General features: G+C 35.4%; 1 protein-coding gene across 1 annotated transcript in view; it reads right to left on the bottom strand.

The window, feature by feature from the left end:
* The window catches only part of TTLL7 (tubulin tyrosine ligase like 7), a 140,655-nt gene that overhangs the window by 52,112 nt on the left and 62,665 nt on the right, over positions 1 to 25,878 (bottom strand). The window contains exons 7-14 of the mRNA XM_040627103.1: positions 24,724 to 24,940; positions 19,985 to 20,149; positions 15,821 to 15,979; positions 10,899 to 10,993; positions 8,627 to 8,774; positions 8,468 to 8,541; positions 7,583 to 7,718; positions 419 to 505 (exon numbers count right to left, since the gene is read on the bottom strand). Of these exons, the coding sequence (XP_040483037.1) occupies positions 419 to 505; positions 7,583 to 7,718; positions 8,468 to 8,541; positions 8,627 to 8,774; positions 10,899 to 10,993; positions 15,821 to 15,979; positions 19,985 to 20,149; positions 24,724 to 24,940 (1,081 nt within the window). The remainder of the gene's footprint in view (positions 1 to 418; positions 506 to 7,582; positions 7,719 to 8,467; positions 8,542 to 8,626; positions 8,775 to 10,898; positions 10,994 to 15,820; positions 15,980 to 19,984; positions 20,150 to 24,723; positions 24,941 to 25,878) is intronic.

Here is a 25,878-nt window from a genome sequence, read left to right as displayed (position 1 = left end):
GGAAAGAATTAAAAAATGAGGGAAACTTGGAGCACCTGGGTGGGCTCAGTCAGTTAAGCATCTGCCTTTGGCTCAAGTTGTGATCCCAGGGTCCTGGGACTGAGCCCCACATCAGGCTCTCTGCCTCTCTGCTCAGCAAGGAGCCTGCTTCTCCCTCTCCCTCTGCCTGCCACTCTACCTACTTGTGCTCTCTCTCTCTGTCAAAGAGATAAATAAAATCTTTAAAAAATATAAAAAATGAGGGAAACTAACAAAACAAAACTTCTACTGAATATAGCTCGCTAACTCTATGCACCAGACACACAGTCCATACAGTTCTTTGAAAGTGGCATCATTCTTACAGTAAGAACTATAAAGGTAAAATCAACTGTACTTAGTAGCAGCTACTTTGATAATAAAGAATGTAGAGGTACTGCACCTTTGGTCCTCGAGGCTTGGCAGTTTTGCCCATCAATTTTTCATCGTCAATTTCACATTGTTCCAAAAGGTCCAAAATATCTTCTTCCTTAAAAAAATATTAAAATTGTGATCACTAATGGACTCTAGAATTTTTCCAAGGTCATTAATCTCCATAAAATAGTGTGCAACAGGGGCGCCTGGGTGGCACAGCGGTTAAGCGTCTGCCTTCGGCTCAGGGCGTGATCCCGGCGTTATGGGATCGAGCCCCACATCAGGCTCCTCTGCTGTGAGCCTGCTTCTTCCTCTCCCACTCCCCCTGCTTGTGTTCCCTCTCTCGCTGGCTGTCTCTCTGTCACATAAAAAATAAAATCTTTAAAAAAAAAAAAAATAGTGTGCAACAAGGAGTCCTAGCACTATTTGATGAAGATTGCTCAGATCAAACGAGAGATAAAGAGTCATGGAAAAATCTCTTGAAGAAACCTTCACTAAAATCTGGCATATAAATAATACATAGCTGAAATTTATTATGCATTAATATCATAAACAAATGTATCCTTATGTTCTAGTACACTATTAAAATCTTAGAGTACAATACTTCAATAAATTAGCCTATTGAACATTTTAAAATTTCCAAAAGTTCACTCTAGTTTTCCAGAGCACAATTTCATCAATCATTTCTATATTAATTAGTGCAAAATAATATTACAACTTCAGAAGCAAATTGACAATTGGCCTAATAGCTCCCTTTAGAACAATCTAATGTTAGTATTTGGTAAATGGGCATAATATAAGGTAACTCTTCCAAAATTTTAACTATTGTGCAAGAGTATTTTTAGAACTTTATGAAAGATTTTCATTCTATGGGAGTAATACTTGCTCTTCTAGAGTCATTGTGAAGTCAAGGGGAAAAGTTATAAAAACATATACTGAAACAGATTCTGAGCAAACCAGAGCAATAGGAGTATAATAGTTACACTGAAAGAGGTATAATCAATGGCTTCTTTGAGCTATTTATTCAACCTATAAAAATATTACATCTCCACTTACATATTTATGATATATTTCAGTGTCTCTTATAAAAAGGTTTTTGAAGAAACTAGAAATCCCACTGTGCAATGGAAATTTGTAAAATAAGTTACTCTTCATCCCAATCCAATAAAGCTTAGCTATTAAAATACCAAAATAGTTTTGCTATAATATTTTGATTAAACAATAACCCTACAATGAATTCCTGTGACAGCAGCACAAGACAGTTAAAAAGAAACTCAAAGAGTTCTGTTTCTGCTTAGGAGAAAGATCATAATAGGTAATACTTTCATTATAGCAGCTAGAAAAAGACAGATAAACTAAACAATCATATTTTTTAAGACATCAGAAAGCTGTGGATAAAAAGTAGTGTAAAATAAACTAAATACCAGAGTGCGGAAAGTTCCAAGTAAGCAGAGATGAGTAGCCGTTTTCTACTTTGGGATCATTTGTCAAGTCTGAACACAGGTGGGCAGAGACCACATCCGTAACAGGCTGGGATAAAGAGAATCTCATAGAGTTTTCAATGGTCATGTGGGCTAGTGTAACATCTAGAACCGTCCAACAGAGCTTGTGCTCTTCACCTGCTGGGTCTGTCTGACAGCAATTTTAGTGAGTATGTAGTGGAGTAGGAAGATAGAGGCATGTGAAAGCCAGTAGTACTCCTCTGCAGTCTTACAGTTTTTAGATACCAATAGAAAATGAGGTCCATAACAAAGACTGAATAAATTTCATCCTTGAGACCCTTGAAACAAGTTGGGAAACTAAAACTACTACAAGCCAGACTGGACCAAGTTCAACTTTTCTTTTTTTTTTTTTTAATAGAAATAAATTTGACATATAACGTGTGTAAAGATACATTTATAAATTTAATATGATTGTCATTGTAGTAATAGTGAGCTTCTCCATCACATCACATGACTATCATTTCTTTTCTGTGGCTGGAATAATAAATATCTGTTCTCTTAGCAAGTTTGATGATTAGAATACAATATTGTCTATAGTCACGATACTGTGCATTAGATCTCTAGGACTTATTTTCTACTAGTTGCAAGATTGTATCCTTAAACAATCTCTCTCTTATTCCCCCACGCTTGAACTCTGGTAACCACCATTTCACTGTTTTTATGAGTTTGGCTTTTTTGAATTCCACATATAAGTGAAATCCTATAGTATTTGTCTTTTTCTGTCTGACTTATCTCAATTTGCATAATGTTCTCAAGGTCCATCAACGTTGTCACAATGACAGGACTTCCTTCTTCCTCATGGCTGAAAATATTCCATTGTACATATATGCCACATCATCTTTACCCATTCACCCACTGACAGTCACTTACATTGTTTCCAAATCCTGGCTACTGTGGATAATGCTGCAATAAACATGGGAGTGAATGTATCACTTTGATATTCTGTTTTCATTTCCTTTGGGCATAACCCAGAAGTGGAATTGCTGGATCATATGTTAGATCTATTTTTAACTTTTTGAGGAACCTCCAGATTGCTTTCCATAGTGGCTGAACCAATTTATAGTCCCACCAACAGTAAACAAGGGTTCCCTTTTCTCCACATCCTCACCAACACTTGCTATTTCTTGTCTTCTTAATGATAGCCATTCTAACAGGTGTGAGATGGTACTTCATTGTGGTTTTGATTTGTATTTTGCTGACGATTAGTGATGCTGAGCATTTTCTCATGTACCTGTTGGACATTTGGATGTCTTCTTCGGGAAAAAAAAAAAATGTCCATTTAGCTCCTCTGCCCATTTTTTTGGTGGTTGTTGTTGGTATACAGTTGCATGAGTTCTTTAAATATTTTGGATATTAACCCCTTATCATATATATTTTCTCCTATTCTGCAGGTTGCCTTTTCATGTTGTTGATTATTTCTTTTGTTGTGCAGAAGCTTTTAAGTTTGATGTTGTTCCACTTGTTGATTTTTGCTTTTGTTCAACTTTTCTTTGGCTCAAAGTGATTAGTCCCTTACCTTAGCACCCTGAAAGAAGAAAGATATACCTTTTTTTGGAAAAAATAATATCAGTTCAATTTTTATGATTCTTTTATAGACACTGTCAAACAAATAAAAATAGTAGGATATCCAAAATAACAGGAAAATTTGACCCATGATAAAAAGGAAAAAAACATTTTAAAGATCATTTTTAAATGATCCAGATGTTAAAATTAACAAACAAGGATTTTAAAATGACTACTATATACATGTTAAAGAAAATTGGTGAAAAATGAACAAAATGAGTGGAAGATGCAGAATTTCAACAGAGAAATGAGGCTTAAAAAACCAAATGGACATTCTTGAGTTGAAAAATATAATCAAAAATTAAGAAGTGATTGGATATGCTCATGGCAGACTGGGCACAGCAAAGATATGTCAGTGGAAATTATCCAAACTGAAGCACACAGAAAGACAAAGAAAGGAAAAACAAAACAGAGTATCAAAGATACATGGGATGTTGTCCAATGACCTAATATATATGTACTTAGAGTCCCATAGAAAGACAAAAACAAAAAAATGCAGGAGCAATATCTGTAGAAATAATGGAGGCAAATTTTCCAAAACCAATGAAATACATTAACCCAGAGCTTCAAAAAATTGAGAAAATTATAAGCAGTATTAATACAAAGAAAGCCACACATAAACACATCAAAGTCAAAATGCTGGGGGAAAAAAGCAGCCAGGGAAAAAGACATAATACACTCAGAAAGAAGACAAAAATAATAATGGTTGAATTCTGAATAGAAACAACAGGAACCAGAAGACAAATACGTGACATCTATAAAAACCTGCCAAGATAGAATTCTATGCCCAGTTAAGCTCCACGTAAAAAAGAAGACAAAATGAAAGACAACTTCTGACCAAAAAACAAGAGAGACAGAGAGAAAGTTAATCAACACCACACTTATGCTACAAGGAATATGAAGCATAAAGAAAGTTTCCTCAAACTGAAGAAGGATAACCCTTGTTAGAAGCATGAATCTGCGTAACAGGATGAAGGACACAAGAAAGGGTATATATGTGAGCAAACAGGAAGGTCAGTTAGAAAACTATTGAAGACCACTGATTGCTTAGACAATACTAACAATGTATTCTGAGGTTTGCAACAAAAGTCAAAGTAAAATATATGTTAACAGCACAAAGTCAGAGGGAGACACTAAATGAAACTCAACTGTTATGGTTCTTATTCAAGGTTGGTTATTATAATTTAAGGATGTATATTGTAATTTCTTTTTAAAAAGATTATGCTACAATATAACTAAAAGCCAAAAAGAGATGATAAAATAGTATAACAAAAAAATAATTGATTTTTCCATAAGAATAAAGGGAGCAACAAAAAAATAATGAACAGATAGACTAGAGAACAAAGAGCAAGAGGGTAGACATAAACCCACCTCTACCAGTAAATGTGTGAAATGATTGAGACAGATACTGTCAGACTGAATTTTAAAGCAAATATGACCCAACTACATGGTAAATACCAGACATATTTTAAATATAAGAACAGAGATAAGTTGATAAATAGATGGAAAGATACGTCATTTAAACAGTAACCATAAGAAAGAAACTAGTTGGCTACATTAGTCACACGAAGTAAACTTTATGACGTGGGATATTATCGAAGGGAAAGGTAAACTTTTCCTTAGAAAAGTTTAGAAAGACATCTTCATAACTTCAAAGTGTATGAAACAAAAATTGACAGAATTAAATCCACAATCATAGTTGGAAGTTTTAACAATCTCTCTCAGTAATTGCTAGAACTAGTAGGCCAAAAAAATTAAAAAGGATATAGAATAATTGAACAACAGTAATCGCCAAATTTACTTATGACATGCATAAAACTCTATAAGCAACACCTGTAGCAGCACATTATTTTCACATACACTTGGAACATTCACAAAAATAAGTACTCTATTGAGTTAAAACAAGTATCAATTCATTTTAAAATACTGAAATCAGAATATTTTCTAATACCAATGAAATAAACTAGAAATTTTTAACAAAAATAAAGCGAGAAATTTTTAATGTATGGAAATCAAGCAAGAAACTTCTAAATAACCAAATAAAAAACAGAAATTAACTTAGGATGGCAGTTAATAAAAATATAATATGTAAAAATTGCTAGATACAAGGGCAATATACAAAAAAATCAGATGTTTACATCTTGAAAACAAATTTAAAAATGAAAAATTTTAAAAATTATATTACTGGCAATAGTCGCAAAAACATCAAATACTTAAGAAAAAATTTAAAGATGTGCAGAAACTATACACCAAGAACTATAAACACAGTTGAGTAACTGAAGACTCAACTTGGAGAGTTGATGGAGATGGACAGATATGCCATATTAATGAATCAGAAGACGCAGTACTGTTAATTCCTCAGTATTGTTAATATTATTGTTAATATAGATTCCTCACAGTCCCAATTAAAATCCCAGCAGCTAGTTTGCAATACAAAAATCAATCAAAATTTAAAATCAAGTCGATTCTAAAATGTATATGGAAGCATAAAGGACCTAGAAAAGCCAAAAGTAACAGTACTGAAGATAGTGTGATATTTGTATAAGAGGCTCACGAACCAACAGAATAGGGCAGGCAAAGTGGTGACATCTAAACTAGATTTTGAAGAAGACAAGAAAGACAGGAATTAAGATTTGAAGCCTATTATGTGACAAGAACTTTAAACAGACCATTTTAATTAACCTCAATTTTAATTTAACCACCAACCTGTCCAGTATAGTTTTAATACTACAATATTAGTGATGAGCAAACTATTGATCAAATAGTTTAGTTTAAGGTTACATAATTAACACATTGGGGAGCTGAAATTTGAATGTAGGTCTATCTGGCTCCAAAATTCCTAGGTTTTCTAGCAGAAAAAGTGGGGTTAGGAGAGCAGAGTAATAAGAACATGAAACAGATGCTGTATCCACAGGAGAGACAAATAACAGTACAAAACAGGTGACAGAAAATGAACAAAGGTCTCCTACTGTCTTGATCAAGAAAAGCAAAAGGGCCACAGAATATAATTCTACTGGTGGAAACATTTGTGCATGTCAAAAGAAAGACTTTTGGAGGAAAAGAACATTGAGGTATACAGTATTCCTTCTGCTTCTGTCTCTTAGGTGTAACCAGCTCAAAAGTGGCTCTATATTTTGTTGCAGAATTTGAGTGAAAAGACCATAGCAAAATCTATCTATAAGAAACTTATTTTTGAATCACTCAATATAACAGGGTATCCAAGAGATGGGAGGTTATCACTGTAGTGAAACGTCCAGTAACATAAAGTACATTTTAATGAGTCCACATAAGCTTATTTGTCTAATGAGACTTTAGCAAGCACAATGCAAGCAGAGGCTTGATTAGCACTTACACACTGGGTTTGTCCTCTTGAAATGCTTTCTTTTGAAACTCCAAGTTACCATGTTTTAAGATCTGGCTACCTTGCTAAGAAATCATGTAAAGAGAAAAAGACATCAAGCCAGCTCCCCAGATAGTCCAGCTATCTTAACTGAGGCACCAGACATGTGAGTGAAGCCTTCCTGGATTTCCAGCCCCAGTTGAGCTTCCAAATAAATGCAACTATGATTCACTCCAAGCAAGCCAAGCTGAAGAACTACTCAGCTGAGCCCAGCCAAGATTACAGAATATGAGCAAATAAATGGTTTATTATGCTACAAAAGATAACTGATAGACATTTTGATAAAGAGAGAGAGAGAGTGTGTGTGTGTGTGTGTGTGTGTGTGTGTGTTTTAATTCTCAAATGCCAGATCTATGCAGTATATCAGATGAAAAAGTATTGTATAATGTTACTTACAATCCAAATAACGAGAGCATCGCAAAACACTAGGTTAATTCAATGGATTTTTTTTATTCAGTTACATATACACACCTCTGTAAGAAGACATCTTTATCACAATAGATTGATATTACAACATAATGCCAACATTCTCTACTGCATAATTTGTCCCGTTAGACATCTTATTTATGAAATTACTCGGTTGGTTATGAAATGCTACCAACTGTTAAAATAGAAGGAAAGTGCATCTTAAAACTAATGTTTTTATATGTGGGACTAAGGTGGGTTGTTTTTAAAGACATTATTTGGCCTCATTCATTTTTCTCTTTATAAACATTCGTTCCTTTACCTTCATCCGTTTCAAAGGATTATTCAGCTCTCGCTGGAATGAAGCTGCTCTCCCTGAAAGGAAGGTCTGAAAGGCAACAGCCAACAAATTCTCATACTTTTCAAGCAGAGTTTTATCTTCAGGAGGATAAATTCGTCTACAATAAATCAGATAAACCAACTTGTTTAAAAGAAGCTCTTGTAGTGCAAGAGTTAAGTTCAATTACATAGATATTCCTTGACCACCTACTCTCTGCCAGTTACTTTACTAGGTGCTAGAAATAAAGATGAATGCAGTTGTAAGAAATTCACACAAATTTTCATTAGTTACCTACACAAATTAAAGTTATCTAGAGAAAGGTTATTAAAAAATGAGGCTTCAGAAAGCATAGTGTATAAGGGTTTGGTTGTGGTGTGGTGGTTGGAGAAGAATTGCAATTGGGCATATTGAAGAAATACAGCTCTTCATGGGAGAGAGCAGGTGTGAGGGATAATCTGGAAGTGTGCAGTCACAGTGTGGTTACTGACATGTACAAGAATGTGGGCATTAATCCTGAGAATCTCTTTCGGGGTGGTGGAATGTGCTCATCCGAAGAAGAGGAGAGGAGAGATGTAGAATGAGAAGAGTGTGTTCTCAGAGTTGTTGTTGATGGTGTTAGAGCAACCACTCCGAACTGACAGAAAGAAAACTAGGAGACCTAAAACCTGACTTTCTCAAAATACTACAGTATGAGTAAATAAGGTCACAGGGTAGCATCAGATTTAAAAGATCTCATACAACCACCCATGAAGCTGGCTAGCAGGAATGAAACAAACAGTGCTCAAAATAAGTCTAAAAGGTTGAAAATGTGGAATAGTTGTTTTGACGCTTTACTTCTTCAATCTCTAAGAAAATGGAAGCAGTTACCTATAATTCCCCATATGCCGATTTTCATGTTCCTCTTTTAAAATCTGCTTTCGTAATTGAGCGAGTCTCTCTTTCTACAAATGAAGAAATTTTACAAATAAAATCTGACCAGTGAATTATGCAATTCAAACTGTGGGTATATTGTTAAAATTTTCATACCAACTCTTCTTTCCGCCTCTCTAACTGATGTCTCTGCTGTTCCCAGTCTGAGGAACCTGGTAAGAGCCTTTTTATTGAATTTTGACCATAAAGCCTCCTTTGAGCTTCAGCCTTTTGTTTGGCCAAGTTTCTCCTTTTATCACTGGTCCTGAAATATAAATATAAATATAAAACACAGTCATTCAAATAAGCCCTGATCTTATCCCTGTGACAAGAATTAGCAGAAGAGGAGACACAGTGGGGATATGAATCAATGTGTTAATAACCAAGAGTATGAGAAGTGTGAATATATATATATGAATATATATGTATATATATGTATGTATGTGTATGTATTTGAATACATATGTATATATATGTATATGAATATACATCATATTCATCTAATCATCCATCAAATATGGGTCTCCATATAGTAAACTGGAGGTTCTGTATTCCCAGGGGTTGTGATGGAATACTCTGAGCAATCTATATTCTTTTGGATTTTCTTCAGATTAAAAGTATATGCTTACAAAATGAACTTTGGGGTATATATGAAGCCATACTATAAGTAAAACATTGTATTAAGAATTGTGCAGACTTGAAAGACAAGTCTAACACATATATGCCCATGGAGCATTCCATCTGGATGGAGAGAAAAGGCGCATCTATAATGTCAACTTCATTAGCATATGCTTGAAATGCTAAGAATTGTATTAAATTCTCTTAGTTGAACAACACTAAGAAAAATAAGAAAAATGAATTCCAACTTTCCCTTATTTTTAAGTCTAGAAATTTCTCACTATTTGAAGTATGTATATCTCACTTTTAAGAAGACAAAAAACACCCATAGATTATATCCTGAATTGGTTGGCAAAGACATGCAAAAAACAAAAACAAAAAACATAAGGCCTACTTATATAATAATAGTAAATGCAAAAAAAAGAATGTATAGGTATACTGTTTGAATAATCTAAAATATTTGATGTACTCGTGTAAGCTAAATAAACAAAAATTTCACTTTCTATATCTCTTCTATTCATTTCTTTTAGGATAATTGAAATGTAAGTTAAATTGAGGCAAATCATTCTTTGATCAAACAAAAGAAGGGGCCATATGAAAATTTCTTAACAAATTTATCTATCAAAAAAATAGGGGAAAAAAACAAATTTATGTATCAATCTCTTCGTTTAATAATGCTTTCCATATAAAGCTACTTCTCAAGCAGGCAACTGCTAAATGCTTGGAAACATTTAAAATAAATAAATTGCCTGGAAGCATCCCACAACTCTTTTAGAGTTCTTTAAATGACTCCCTTTATTATCAATTCTTTAAATTGACTAGAATCAATTGAAATCATAAAATCCCTGGGCTTAAATGACCTCAGAGGTCCTTTAATCCAACACCCTAAACACTGTTTGAATACTTATAATGGCAGACAACTCACTACCTCATTAAGCAGTTCAATTAAACTTCTAACAAATTTCTTTCATAATGAACCAAAAGCTTTTCTACAAAATAGCATTTCAAATATTTGAGATCCATGATCATGTACACCGCCACCAGCCTAATAATATTCTGTTGGTGCAGCAATCCCCCTTCTGAGTATACATCCAAAGGAGTTGAAATCAGGATGCAAAAATATACCCGCACTCCCATGCTCATTACAGCATTATTCACAATAGCCAAGACACAGAAGCAAACTAAATGTTCATCAGCAGATGGATGATAAAGAAAATGTGGTATATACATACAATGGACTATTATCCAGCTTTAACAAAAAAAAAAAAAAGGAATTCCTGTCTATGCTTTTCAATGGGAAGGTTAACCTTGCCTTAACAACTGCCTCTTTCTTCTGTTTACCCAGGCAGCATGACACAGTGGGAAGACCTCTGAACAGAAAGGTAGGAAATCCATGTGTTTGAGGGTTGTTACTTTTTTAATTTCCTGAATGAACTCTGCTTTAGTTCCTTCTTGTAAGGTGAGGAAGACAATCTAGAGATTTTCCTCAGGTATTCTCCAATTCAACATTACATTCTATATTGAATAATTATACAAACACTGTAATTTAACCATATTTACTGCAGATTCAGAGCATGATATGGAGAGGAGGAAAAGCAGCTTGTAGAGAGGAAAAGATATTTTAAAAGAAAACACTAAATGGGTTTGAAGAATGGAATCAAGAAATTCAAAATATAAAATACGAGAAAATTACAAGCCAATTCCACATACAAGTAATTGTTCTATGCCAAAGGTGGTGAAAACCTTCCAAATGATGGAGGAAATACTTTACCTGATGTTTAGTAGCTTTAGTGCATTTAGCAGCACTCCCCTTTTTACATCATAGTCTATTTTCTGATCAGTTCCAAAGCTTGGAGCGCGATTAATCTGAAATTTACAAAGAAAACAATGAGAATAGCCAAATGTTGGTAGGTTAATAAATATTCAACACATATTTGTTAAACTAATGCAAGATCCCCAACCAACAGAAAAACTCTACAATAAATCTCAAAGCTCTACATGGTAGATGGCCCAGTTACCACTGCCACAACTTCCTTGCCCACCACCCTAAGTCAAGGAGTTGCAAGGAATTGACTGCTGTCACCGCCCACTTCCCCCTGCTGCCTTAGCTCAGGATCTTGGGTAAGCATTTGTGCCCTCTCTCTCCTCTCCACCCTTTCCAACCCACTCTAGGTTTTAAGTTTAGGGAAGTTAAAAGTGACTCATCCTGACAAAAAGGTTAAAAGACCAGTATTAACAAGTACAATAATGATTAACAAAAATAATATGCATGTTACCAATACAATAATAATTAAATGCATTTATTTAGCATATAGAAACTGTCAGTGCCCTCTTTTCACTGATTCAGATCTTCTGGATGAATTTATCCATTGCTGTCTGAAAAATAAATGATTTTCTTTCTACCTGGATCAAACAATAAATCATCAATTTTCATTTCCAAAGACACTGACTATATAACTCAGAAGATACCATTAAAGGTAGCTGCAGACTAACCGCTATGAGCTTCTCTAACTGTATAAGGACTCATGGGAATAAATGAGCCATTTGTGGGTGTTCTTCTTTCCAAAACCATTTCCAGGATATCATTTACATGAAAAATAAGAAGTAAGAGTAACTGTAAATACCCTGAAATCTATTACACAATATACTACCACCTCAAGAGCTGTAGTTTTTGTTTTTGTCTTTGTTGCTATGAAAATGTAACTGGAATAGCAAGTGTTTAAGAAAGTTAATTAATTCAGTTGGCTAGAACACTGCTGAGTTCAAAACTACAGCTTTGCTTCATGACCACTACCTAACCTCACAGCCTATCTCAAAAAAAATCGGATGCCACTAGTCATAGAAGAAGGTGGCCTTATACAATTCCACTCCACAAGAGACACAATAACTGACAGTATGCATTTCACAACTGGCAGCTGTAATAAATATAAATAAGTAGAAGCATGTACATAGACACTAAACAGACAACAAAAAGATCACCTGCAATCCCATTACCCAGCATACTGTTATCCATTTGATAAATGGTGTATTGCTAACCATTTGATAAATGACAAATATTTGCTATGCATACATATTTATAATATTTATTTTATCTTCCAAATACATACCTATACTAATAATATTATCCTATAATCCAAGTTTTTCTCTTAACAATATAACATGAAAATCTTTCATGTCATCATTTTGGTGCATGGTATTCCATTTACAGAGATGTGCCAAGCTATATTATGCCTTTGCTGATCTCTGATTTAGAAGGTGATGGACATATTTCTGCCTATGTGATGTGGTCTCAAGGAGAAGGGAACAGCTTGGTAACTGCAAGAACATCCATTTATTCCAGGAAAACTTAAGAAAGGGGGTTTCTTAATCTGCTACTTCAAAACTCAGTATTTCCTCTTACAAGTGTGAAGAAAGGGTACAGTAATGTATTTTATATGAAAAAATTTTAACCATTCCATACTGATTCAAATCTCTGCAATTTGTAATACAATTGACAATAGTTCCGCTGCTACATGGGACAGGATTATAAAATGAACCAGATATTTAGGAACCAATGACTTAAGTGGTTCATGGAAATGTTATCTGTCTTTTTAGAATTCCTTAGGTGTTCCATTCCAAAATTGCCATCCAGAATTCTACTAGACATATTTGTCCTCCAGGATGGAAGTAACCTCAGACTCTCTCTTACCTATGTCAGAATATCCCCTCTACTACCATAAAAAAGAAACTGGTCTATGGAGAAATGTACCCAACACAAGATAAACTAATATGTGAAAAGGTGGAAAAAAAACTTTTTTCAATTCACATTTTGGATTTTTCAAAAGTTTTATGAGAAAGGTAAAGTAAAAACTAAAGACAGAGGAAACTCTGAAAATTAAGGTTTTATTCAGTCAAAATTCTACTCTGGGGCACCAGGTGGCACAATTGGTTAAGTGTTCAACTCTCGGCTTTTGGCTCAGGCTGTGATCTCAGGGTTGTGAGATCAAGCCCAACATCGAGAGACTCTCACTCCTTCCACCCTTGCCCGTCCCCACTGCCTCTCTCTCATAAATAAATAAATAAATAAATAAATAAATAAATAAATATATTATTTAAATCTACCCTGTGATGTTGATGGCTTCTCTGATTCTCATTTCCCACCCCAATTCTAGAACAAACAAAGCTCAGCAGATGTTAGAGTCTTAAAGTTCAGTAGCTTGTAAATGCATGCAAAAATGATAACTCTCAGAAAGCAAATTAAATTAATAAATGATATTTATTAACCAACCAAATCATGGTTTTACTATCAAAACAAGCACAATCATTTCATGTACATATCAAAGCATCCATAATAGATTCTAGGCTCCCAAATTAGTGCTGTTCCCTTGGCCCAGTAACTTCTCCCCACCCTACCTACCCCCATCTTTCCCGACCCCCAGTCCCCACTGCACCTTCCACAGCATTAACACTCTGCTCTGGTGTTCCTTCCTCCACAAAGATTTTTTTAACTGCCAAATACACACATGTACACAGATTAAACACTCTACTGTTTGTGCTGGTACCCTGGTCCTACTTATACTTGTAACTATTATCATAAGACACATATCTGAGTCCCTACTAGACCAGGGTAAGTATTCTGCCTTCTTGGATCTCCACTCCCTGACACAATGACTTGTTGAAATTGATTCAAGGGTAATTAAAGTATTAGCAGTATACTCATATCCTACCCAATTTCCATATTCTTCCCGAAAAATATTTCTGTGCTTGAAAATTTCTGCAATTTTGCCACTATGGATCATTACCTGCAATTATTCCAGTTAACTAAAAGTTATCATATTCTCAGATGCACCTTCTATCTTATTCCACTTGATGGTGCCAAAAGGTTTTTAACAACATATGTTAGAACCACTACAATTGCAGCTGGGAGAAAACACAAAGAAGCAAGATCTAAATAAGATTCTTTCAATTGTTTTAATATAACAAATATTCATTATCCATAGCTGTTGGTTACTGTAAAGTTTTTGTAATGGTTCTGACTGATTTGCAAATGAGGAAGAAATGAATCGAAAATGAAAATATGTTAATATAAATAATGCTATTTAGCTGTTGATTATTGTCAAGTTTTTTAATGGTTATTGATCTGGATATGATGAAGAAGAAAACAAAGTATGAAGAAACATTAATGCAAACAATGGTGTTTCGAGCCTTTAAAAAAATACAGAATTCAATCATTCAGTCAATTCTGATTTACCAAGCTCACTAATTGTCTATAGTCATTATTCCCTGCTATCCTCTCAGTTCTACCCCATGCATGTGCCTTCACTTCTTCCCTACCCCATCAAGGATAAAAGACAAACCGCAGGAGCAGGAAAAAAAATACAGTTAAGAGCAGAAAGGATAATGGCAGATAAAGTAAGAAACCTAAGGAAGAAAGTGTCAGGCCCTAGTAAGATGAGTTAAATATTTCATATACATGTAATGAAGGAAGCAAAAAGATAAGCAACATTCCTCACATTTATCTTATTTCTAGGACCCAGGCAAGAGCAAAATTTGAACATCTAACATCTATTTTTGATTGGAAATATACATTCCTGGCACATAAGAGATTGAACACACACACACACACAAGCCATGAGCCCTCCATGTGGAAAAGTATTCTTTTCTAAAAATATACTTTGAATGTCTTGATTATCTATCACTCATTCAATTCGCTTTTTCAAGTTACGGATGGAACTTCCAACTTCAAAATCATTAATAAAAGAGATGATCAGCTTAAAATGAAAGGTACTTGTCGACAGCACCCTCTATAGCAATATGTTCCAAAATGTAACTAATCTAATCAATACTGGTGTTTAGGTATGTGCTATTTTCCTGATAATGTTTCCTACACACAGTGTTCTGTGCCCATGCACTCTATGACTCCAGGTCAGGGGTCTGAGAAGGAACTGCTGAATGGGATAGTATTGGACCACATGACTTCTAAGTTTTCCTCTGGATATAATATAAATATGACTGGAAGAAAAGGTACAAAAATCTTAAACAGTGACTATTTTTATTTTTCCCTTATATCATTTCATCTTTTCTTAATATTAAGTGATATTTTATAATGAAAGAAAAATAATGATGACTCTGACCATACCAGGGACTGGCAGCAAACCCAAAGGCACACAGTTAACAGGCTGGACCTGAGGGGAGCCCCAGGCATATTACATGGCCTTAAGGGAGAATCCAGGCCAGCTGGGTTATGAGGTACTGAATACTGATTAATGGACCAATCAGAGCCTCTCTCTTCTTGAAGAGTTTGAATGGGAACCCAGTGAAGACAAGGAGGCTGTGGTCCTGAAGCCCAGGCACCCACACAGAGGAAAGACAACATCCAGAAGTCATGAAGTGGTAGAGGCCGTGAGGCTGGGGAAATAGTGGAGAAAGTAGATAACAAATCAGTAAAAGCAGATCCACACATATACTCAAAATTCCTGGCCGAGAAATTCACTGGATTTTACTTTGGGAAAAGTAATATCAAACACCTATTGGTCCATTCCTGGAACTGTTCTATTCTCTGAATTTTTGTTCTTGTTCCTCCCACATGCTCCATTCAGGCCTCTTTCTGCTCAGTTAACGAGCCAACTGTGCCAAGTACACATTTAAAAAACATTTGTTTTCATGCACAAGAACAGTAGTAACTTCTCTTTCTTATTAAAAGAAATGCCTTACCTCCAGAAGCCACGGCTTTAGTTTTCGGTCCAATAAAATATCAAATCCCAAGACTTCGAAACAGACACTTTCACTTCCTGGCGGTTGACCGGGTCTGCACATTCGGTATGCATGCAGGACATGAGGTTCCGCTACAATCAGAGTCTTTACAACCAACTCCTGCACATACAGTGATCAAAAAAGGGGGGCGGTGAAAATGCCTTACTTTTCTGTATCTTGTTTACATGTATGGAAATAAGGCCTGGGCTTACAAACAGCACGCTGGCCAAGGTCCCAAAGCTCTGTGGCGTGTGGCCCTGCTGCTGCTCTGATGCCACCGCTAATTCCACAGCATGCCACTCCCGCCCTGCTCGTTACACTCGGCCACGCTTGCCTGCTTAGGGCCGCTGGCAAGAACTGTTCCCTCTTGCTGGAACACTCTTCCCAATATTCCCATGCCCGGCCTGGATATTCAGAGAGGCCTCCCCCAACACTGGAGTCAAAAGGAGCCGCCCCCATCCCTTATGAACCACATCGCGTGGCGTAGGATCAGCTGATCTCTTCCCTGTCTTGTGAGAGCCGTGTCCTTGTGCCTACACTAGTGCCTGCCATTTAGGAGATGCTCAAAAATATTTGTGAATAAGTAAAACAAGAGTTGAAACACGTGGCTTCTAACTGCTAAATAAATAAGGGTAGTATCATACGCTAGCGTCTCAGAAACCATACGGAAGGGTTTAGGAGTGGCAGGGAAGAAAAATTCCAAAGAGAATAAACTACTTCACAACCAACATAGAACCTCCACTTAGACAAGTTGAAAGGGTGGGACAGAATCTAGGAGAGGTGGGCTTCTTTGTGTGGTGGTGATCTTGCAGTTCCTAAGGTTTACCTGAGATGAGAGATGTGCCGATTACAGAAAGAGCTATCAACGCTTTCTGGGAGGACACATAAGACTAACAGGGTGAGTTACTAATGCTCATAAAACAAAAGGTTGGTTTACTGAAGTTTAAGAACAAGCTACGGATTGTGGAAAAGCTGCCTTGCAGGGGTTTTTTGCTTAGAATATATTGTCGTTTCAAGTCCCTCTCTCCAGGTATAGGCAATATAGCATGGCAGTTAAGAACGTGGCTCTAACATCAGGCTTTCTGGGGTTATTCCTAGCTTTGCTACTTGCTAGATGTATAGCCTCAGTTATGCTGCTTCAACTTTGAGAGTCTCACTTTCCCCAAAGGTAAAGGGGAAATAGTAATAATACCTACTGCAAAAGACTGATGTAAGGACAAAATAAGACTCCAAGTAAAACTCTTGGCATATTGCCTAGAACAGAGCAAACCTTCAATAAGTGTTAACTTAACAACTACTATTGTTATAGTTCTTCTATCATTCCTCCAGAACTCCACCTCCTATGTCCGGTCAGAAACAAACATTCCTCTACCTGGTGGGGGCAATATTCACTAGATGGGAGAAAAAAATGGGAGACAGAAATTAGCCTTGCTGTTACTCAGAATTCCAACCCAGATCATATGTGGAGTAAGTATTAGACATGCCATGAGAGGCTGTTCTCACAAAATTTTAATCAAAATAAAAAACTGATGGTAACACTAAAGTATATAAAGATAAAAGACCAAAAAAAAAAAAAAAAAAACCCACTCCATATAAATTTTCGGATATATTAGTGAAGCCAGTGGAGAATAGGGGGAAAAAAGTCAAAACCTTAGGTAGCAAGTGTCTGCATGAAACAACTCAGGCAGGGTGGGGAGGGTGAATATTAATAAACCCTGAATGACAAATCTGTGTGTTTTTCTACATAAAACACAATTGTAAGGAAAGACAAGACCATAGGTATATGTGAAAATCAGGAGAGACATAACCAAACACGAATCAAACTCCACTAATGCTTTTGAGAATTTCCAACACAGTGTCACTGCTTTGAAGTCTGATTTGCAGATTTGTACCTAAAGTATATAAAAAAACATTCAGTAAGGATGGTTTTATGAGTGATTACAATCATCGTAATCTTTGTGGCTTGATTTTCCAGATTCATTCTTGACCTGCACAAAATTACACATCTCTGTGCTATACAGGGGGTAGTACTGTATGTTAGTTTTCATAAACAGTTACTTTTTAGAGAAATAACCCCCCAAAAAAGAGGTCATTGGAAAACAAGTCCCAAGTTAAATTCATGAAACTTGTAAACTATGACATTAAGATAAAAATTTACTGATTGGCTACCTTCTCTACCTCTTCCTGTTTTTATAATATATTATTTCATTAACTCATCTTAAACAGATATCTTTATATGTAATTCTTAATAAAAGTAAATATGACTATAAAATATGTACTTGGAAAAGTTGATAACTTATTATCTACTAATTGCTTATTTTTATTTTGTTATTATACATTCTAAGTATTGCAGGCAAGAGTGATTCAAAATGTACCCGTTTATAGAAGGGATCATAAATGCTTCAGAGCTTAATAGGCGCATACTGGCCATATTCAAGTTATATATGAAAATTATATTTTAGGCTCTAGCAGAAAGGTTCATTTCCACACCCTCTTATTAACATTAGTCTTACTTCTATACCTTCTCCTAATTCAATTATGTAGGGAGGTACCACTTGAAGCCAGTTTTTCTCTCTGATTGATTCTCTCTACACATTCTTCAACAAGGCAATCCAGGAAGTTCCACCTTTCCACAAAGACCTCTCCGAAGAAGTGAAAACCCACATGGAAGTGAAGAATTTGGTAAAGAAAAAGGAATACCACAGGCATATAAAACTTTCTTGTTCTCACTGAGCTATTCATCAAATGACCCATTTATCAAATCATCCAGGTATCGTCATGAATGATCTTCCACCAATGAGCTACTGTCCCAAAATAACAAATTTCACTCCTTTGATGCATCTAAACTGCTATAATAATAAACTATCGTTATTAAAATATTTTTTTTAATTTCTGCAAAATTGGCACTGGTAGAATAAATAAGTAGATAAATAAACACAGCATGATCGTAATCAAATTTCTCGTTTGGATGTATTTAGGCTATCAGGAAGATAGCCTAAATCACACCCCAAATGTACCCTTTTAACTGCCTGCTTGATCTTTCTACCTGAGGAAACATTTTAAGTTCAATAAAACTCTAGAAGAACTCATTATCATAACTTCATGACCTTTTAACAATTTAGTTCAGGTGTCAATGCCTCCAGGAAGCCCTCCTCCAATCCCCATAGAAAGCTACCATATGTGGTCTTCCTCTACATTCTCACAGAATCCAGTGCATGGCTCTGTTGTATGTGTTAAATTACATTTTATTAACAACTTCTGTGTGGGTCTTTCCTACCAAACTCAACGTTTTTTGAGGACTGGCACTGTATCTTATAAATCTTCAGATTATCAGCCAGAAACAAGTGTATATTATGGGTTCATTGAGTGTTTACTTAATGACTGAATGAAATGAATGAATAGAACTCCTTTCTCTCACCTATAAAACTAAACTCTAGATCTTCTCAAAATAAATTTCTTTCTACTCTATTTTCAGATAAAGCCACACCCATTCTCCCTACAATTCCTCCTTAAAACTGCAGAGGAATATCTGAATACTTCTTCCTGATTTTGGACATCAGTTAACGTCAATGGTGACCTCACTGTCACCTCTTCTACTGAGGTTCATATCAGGCCATTCTTCAGTTAAACTACCTCTAGGTGCCTTCCTCTACCTACTCTTGGTCTGTACTCTAACCCATCCTACATCCATTTTCAGATTTATCTTTTAAATTCATAGTCTTTGGCCTTATTAGTCTCCTCCCTTAATATCTGCAAGGAATGAGTCTTTACTGCCTACCAAGTTAAACCTTGATTTTCAGACCTAAAATTTTGCCTCCACATATCTTTTCAGCCATAAGTCCCCACAAAATTCCCAAAAACACCATAAGTGCCAACCTGGGCCACTTACCAGTATTTTCATACATCTATGCCTACTTTTGCTTTTGTTTGCACTTAGAACTCCCTCTCTCCCATCCCTAGCAGTAAAAATACTGCTTATCAAGGTCTGTCACAATTCCCACTTCCTTCATGAAAATAGTTTATCTGCCCAATCTAATGTAATCTGTTCTTTATTTAAAATGCTGATGTTCCTTTAAATTAATCTGAAGAAAGGCAGTTATAATTGTGAAAATGGTATAATCTTACTGAAATATCACTCCAAAACTTAGCAACATCATGTTGATTTGCTTGTAGGAATTCTGTAAACCACTTGATGGAACGTTTGCTGCCTTTGTTTTCAGTCTCGTCCCTTTCAAAACGCTCATTGTGTTTGTTCACAGAGTAGTTTGTTAGATGCATGTATAACTGGGTCTGTAACAAGTAAGAACCAAAGTTGTTATCACCTATGCGACTCTAGACCTGTGAGGTTTCACAGAACATACAGCAACCAAAGATGAAAGACAATTTTAAAGTTTAAAATACACAGATCGACAATTTCATGATGAGTTAGATAATTTTCAAATTAAATAGAATGGCACATTTCCAATAAAAGGTTTATAAATGTAGTCATCTACAAAGTTACTTTATATATTATTCAAAATATAGCTACCATAAAAAGTATTAAAATAATAATAATACATAAAATAATTACATGAAAATGTGAAATTACACACTGGTAAGCAAGAAAAACACTGCTCATTTTTGTTAATTTGTTTTTAATGTTTTTAGTGACAGTTCTCACCCAAATTTGTTTTGGGAAGAGAATTTTCTGAGATAGCAGTCTATGTTTTTTCAAAGAAAAATAAAAAATGAAATCTTAAGTTGCATAAACCAAAAGGCAGGACTACAAAACACAACCTCTGCCTTCCATACAGACTGGGAGGCCACTTGAACTCATTCACAAGGCAGAGCACACTTCGAATCAGCAGACAGAAGCACCACACACTGCTGTACAGAGTCTAAATGATGAACAGCAAATTTACAGTACTCCTTATTGGAGCTGTTATGCCTTAGTCTCTTTACACTCTTACATTTGTTGATACTGTTATCCTCAAATAAACTTGAAAAAGAATACAAAATTTTAAACGTCTCATAATCGTCAACTAATACACATCTAATGGATCCTTATCAATCTAGCATAAACATTCAAGTCTATATCCCACTCTCATGATCCTATTCCCAGAAATTACTTTAGAGAGCAATGTTGCATCACAATGAATATATACTCATGCACATGATTATTATTTAGGTTTGTTAATAAACAAGTATATTTGTATCATAATTTATTTTCACTGTAGTTACTTGGGTCTACAGAATAAAATCTCTGAAGCAAATGTGCAGAACTGATCATTTGAGCTACATGTTGTTTACTAACCCATGTGCCCATCACTAATTACGAATTTATTTTTCATTTATTAAACAATATTTAAGGAGAACCTACTTAATATCTGCAGGAACTGGTACTGGGCACTGTGGATACATAGATAACAAGATAGATACAGTCCCCACCCTAATGAAACTTAGAAAAAGCCTTAAATTTAAAAGAAAGAGCATAAATCTTCTGTTTATCTAATTGTAAGTGCTTGCTCTGAAGAAAAAAGGAAATTAATCAAACTATAGCATTTCCTACTTTTCAAAATAGAAGTAATTTTTCAATTTTAAAAAAGTTGGAAAATAATTTTTTTGAGGGGCTCTCCATTTGGCAAGATTTTCTTAAAATAAATAATAATAGCAGTAATAAAAACTAGCTATCCTAGTGAAAAAGTGAGTAAAAAATGGAACTGTGCATTTTTCTTAAAACAGGATCTTTGTAAGTAGGATTGGAAATTCCAGTTTCACATCTACCTCAACAAAAATCCCCTTCTAAGCAGGTCAGTGCCAGTTGGACATTGGCCATAAGCAGTGAAGACAGCTCTAAACCAAACAGCAACCTGCAAGGAATGAAAAGGATATAACTATTCTCCACCCTATTTTTTTGCATATAGGCTCAATACAATGAATTGGGATATATAAAACTTTTCAAGAACTGGCCGACTGCTACGCTGGTAGCAAAAAATAAATGGTTATCATATTTCAATGCCTAAAATTCTCTGTCTGATGATCTCCTTATATGTAGTTTACAAATATTTAATTCTTATAAACACACAGCTCTTCACAAAATACATGCTATTTTAAAAATTGCAAATAGGAAGAAAGAAACAAATACACAACAGTATACCATCCGAAAACAACCAGTGAGAGCATTTCACTTTTTCCAGCCTTTTTTTCTTAAGCTTACCTTTTACATAATTGTGCTCACTTTAGATAAAATTTTGTATTTCTTTTTTTTTTTTTTACTTTTTCATATCTTAATCTAGGAATTTATTGTGAACTTGAAAAAGATGAACTTTTAAATTTTAGAGATATAAAGGAACACTGACACTTATATAGAAGATCATTCTTTGTACATGTGAACCAAAGCCACAAGATTACGTGATTCAAAAGCACTTGGCAAAGTGAGACCTAGAGGTAACATCTCCTGACTCCCAAACCTTCCTTATGATTTCCTAATCCAGTGTATTAAAGCAAATCACATACATATAATTTATTAAAATAAATTACTTTATCACCTAAATGAGCTTACAAGTCTTACCCTTTCCTATGTCTTCCCTTACTCTTTTCTCTCAAAACATGACTATCTGCCTTACAATGTATTATAACCCATTCTTATCCACACCAATTATTTTAATTATAATCTAAGAGCTGACAAGTCTCAAAATAGGCCTTTAGCTTGGTTCTCTCATCTGAACTCCAGACCTATGCTATAAATCCAAATGCTTATAGCATAGATCCATCTGAGGCCGCACAGGCATGTCAAACCAAACACATCAGCTTCCTGCAAGACCTTTAATAACCCCCTATGTTTCCTATCACGGTGAATAATACACCATCCACCCAACTGCCCATGCCAAAATTCTTGAGTTTTATCCTTAATTTCTCTCTCACTTTTCCTCCTTCTATAAATCCAACCTGTCAGTATATCGATGTTATCCATGTTATCATAAATATACCATAAATCTATGTTTTCATTATTAGTCTAGTCCTACTGCTACTACTTCAGATAAGGCCATCTTTCCTGTCACACGTGGTTAGACTAGAAAACAGCTTCTCCCTTACCCTCACCTCTCCCATACATCTACATCTACATTCATCTCTCACATTCCCCATACTATAGACCAGGTGACCTTCTCAAGACAAAAATCTCATTCCTTCTTTCCTTCTTTAAAATCTTTCAATGCTTCCCTTCTTCTTAGATTAAATTCCAAAATCCTAGATGTGGCCTAAAAAGCCCTGAAAGATCTGTCCTCTAGGCTCTTCATCCTCCTCTCTGAACACCTACCCCTTCATAGTCTGTATTTAGCCATATTGAATATGAGTGCTTTCTCCACACACATCATACCTCTGGACCATTTTTCTCCATGGACTTCCACCCCATCCCGCCCTGCTCCCAACCTGGCTAACCTTTCATTATTCGTATTTCACTTTACAAACGCCCTCTCTAAACTTTATCTCCAGCTGGGTTAGATGCCCTTGCTACGCACTGCCATAGCACCCTCAGTGTCTTAGACCATTACACTTACCATCAGGTATTATAATTGCTTATCTTATTTTCTGCCTCCCCACTAGACTTGCTTTTGAGAGGTCAAGCACTGTATCTGTCTTGGTCACTGTTTTTCCAAAACTAGCACAATGCCTAGAATGCAGCAGAGTTCAAATATTACTTGGTGATTGGATATAGTCACACCTTATGACCTTTAAAGAGATGATTCTTTCCTTTATCTTCCTTTCCAGTGAAAATTTTGACAGTTCCCTTATTCTTCCTTTGCCAGGTTTACAACATTTTCCATTAATTGAACATAGCAGTATTTATGATCAGTCATTATGTAATTTTTAAAATATGACCACTTTTAGTCCAGTTAATTATGTGTATAACACTGGAGGAGGACAATAACCAGGCTTTTGACAAAATGGAAATAATAATTAATTATAATTTTTACTATAATTAGTAGGCCCCAAAATAGGGTAGAGGTTAACTAAACTTTTAAGTATGGACAATAAATTAAAGTTTGTGACTTTCAGGATAAATTATGATAATAAATTACAGTTTGACCTTCATAAACCGTAAACTACAGTTATGACTTTCATCAGTGAGTTATGGCTGCACAAAGGAAATCTTAATGGAAAAATATCTACAGAAAGCTCCATTTAATAGATTTTAATATGCACACTGAAACTACCAGTTTATGTCTCTACTTTACATTTGGTCAATATAAATTTACCATCTTTTCTTCTGTGCAAAGTGAGAAGTTAATAACTCTACTTTCTGATAACTCTCACTTTCTCTGTTTCATATACTCTCTCCCACATCCTACATGTTAAACCATACCTTTTAAATAAAGCTTGCTCAAATACCACCTCCTCCAAGAGAAGCTAAACACAAACTATCCCTATACTCAACTCCATGACACTGTGTCTGTACTTCTCAAGGAGATATTATTTTTATTTGTATTTCTAAATAAATCATTTCTATCCAGGGCCACAGCATACACACATGTGCTTTGATATCCATTTCTATATAGGGCCACTGTATGTACATGTGTATCTGTCATTTCTATACAAGGCCACTACATACACATGTGCTCCGAAATCCAACATTGTGCTCACAGCAACCTAAGGGAGTGCCGTCTCCTAATTAGCCTGCTGGAAAAGACAACTTTTTTTCTTCTTCTAATTTTCACAAAGCTGTCTACAAATTGGAAGCAGTCTTGTTTATGTACACAATTCCTGACTATAAAAACCTGAGAAGGAGTACTTTGATTCATATAAGCTTTATACACAGTGCATGCTTTATAAAGTACAAATTGAACAAATGAATAAAACCATAAATTCTGTCTGGTATCACTTACCAAATTGGACTCATTAGGTGGAATGTATTTCTCTGTTCCCATTCGCACAAGTCCATCATGGTAGAGAAATATTTTCAGTGGATCACATGATGTTACCAGAATATAAATTCGTAAATCAAACTTGTAACCTTCCATTAGGAAAGGCTTTTCAATGTATTCTTGAACAATTAAATGATCCTGAGATGGAAGTTTGTCACCATTTCTTATCAAAGAAATCCTAAGTTTAAAAAAAAAAAAAGATTAAAAGAATACTTTGATATGGGGTGAAGATGTTCACAAAGTTACAGATAATACTCAAGAAGAAAATGGTAGAGGAGGGAACTCCAAAATCTACCCTTCCACAAAAGCAATAAACAGCCAAAAAAGTGTCAGAATCAACTTTTTTGGAAACCTGGAAACTGAACAAAAGCTGTAACAACCAGGAAACACTTAATTAAAAAAAAAAAAAAAAAGCCAAATCTATATAAAAGAGCTTTGTGGCATTTTAACTTACTCTGGTCCCATCCCCCAACCTCAACTCATCAATGGCCTTGAACAACAGCCCATGTTCCCAGTACAAGTACTGGTTCTGGAGGGAGGAGAATAGATCATACTCTTATGGTAGTTTTATTGTTGTTGTTATAGTTGTTTTAGCTGCCTGGTGGCTCCCTGAAGGAACTCGACGACTGATCTTATCTTGCCTAATTAGGAACTCTCCTAGTGTTGAGACAGCCACTGGGGGAGTCGGGGAAGGGAAGGAAGGCATTGCTGAAAACATTTAAAGACAAATGCATTAGCTCCTGCTGCCTATGACAACCAATAAAGGTTGGAGAAAACAATACACTAACTAAAAATATTGGAAAGAAAAACTGAAGTATGAAAATCTTTGGGGAATAAAAGCTTTGAAAAGCTCAGACATATTTCTGGGAATCTAGAACGCCATGGGCATGCCCAAGGCTCAGTGCAGGCTCAGGAAAGACTTGAAAGACCCTAAGCTCTTACCTCTGGCTAACCATCAGGCTCTGCACAAGCAGGAAATGAAGACTAAGGCAAAATTTTAAAATGCCTAGTTGAGGGTTGAAGGAATGTTCCAACATACACATACACCCCATCTACAAGGACCGGGAGTTTGGGTTGGGGGGAGGTTTTCTTGGTTTGTTTTGTTTTGTTTTGTTG

The sequence above is a fragment of the Ursus maritimus genome, unplaced genomic scaffold (genome assembly GCF_017311325.1).
Source record: "Ursus maritimus isolate PB19 unplaced genomic scaffold, ASM1731132v1 scaffold_12, whole genome shotgun sequence".
In the NCBI taxonomy this organism is placed as follows: Eukaryota; Metazoa; Chordata; class Mammalia; order Carnivora; family Ursidae; genus Ursus; species Ursus maritimus.
Note: the sequence above shows the minus strand (reverse complement) of the source record. Positions and strands in the feature narration are given on the sequence as shown.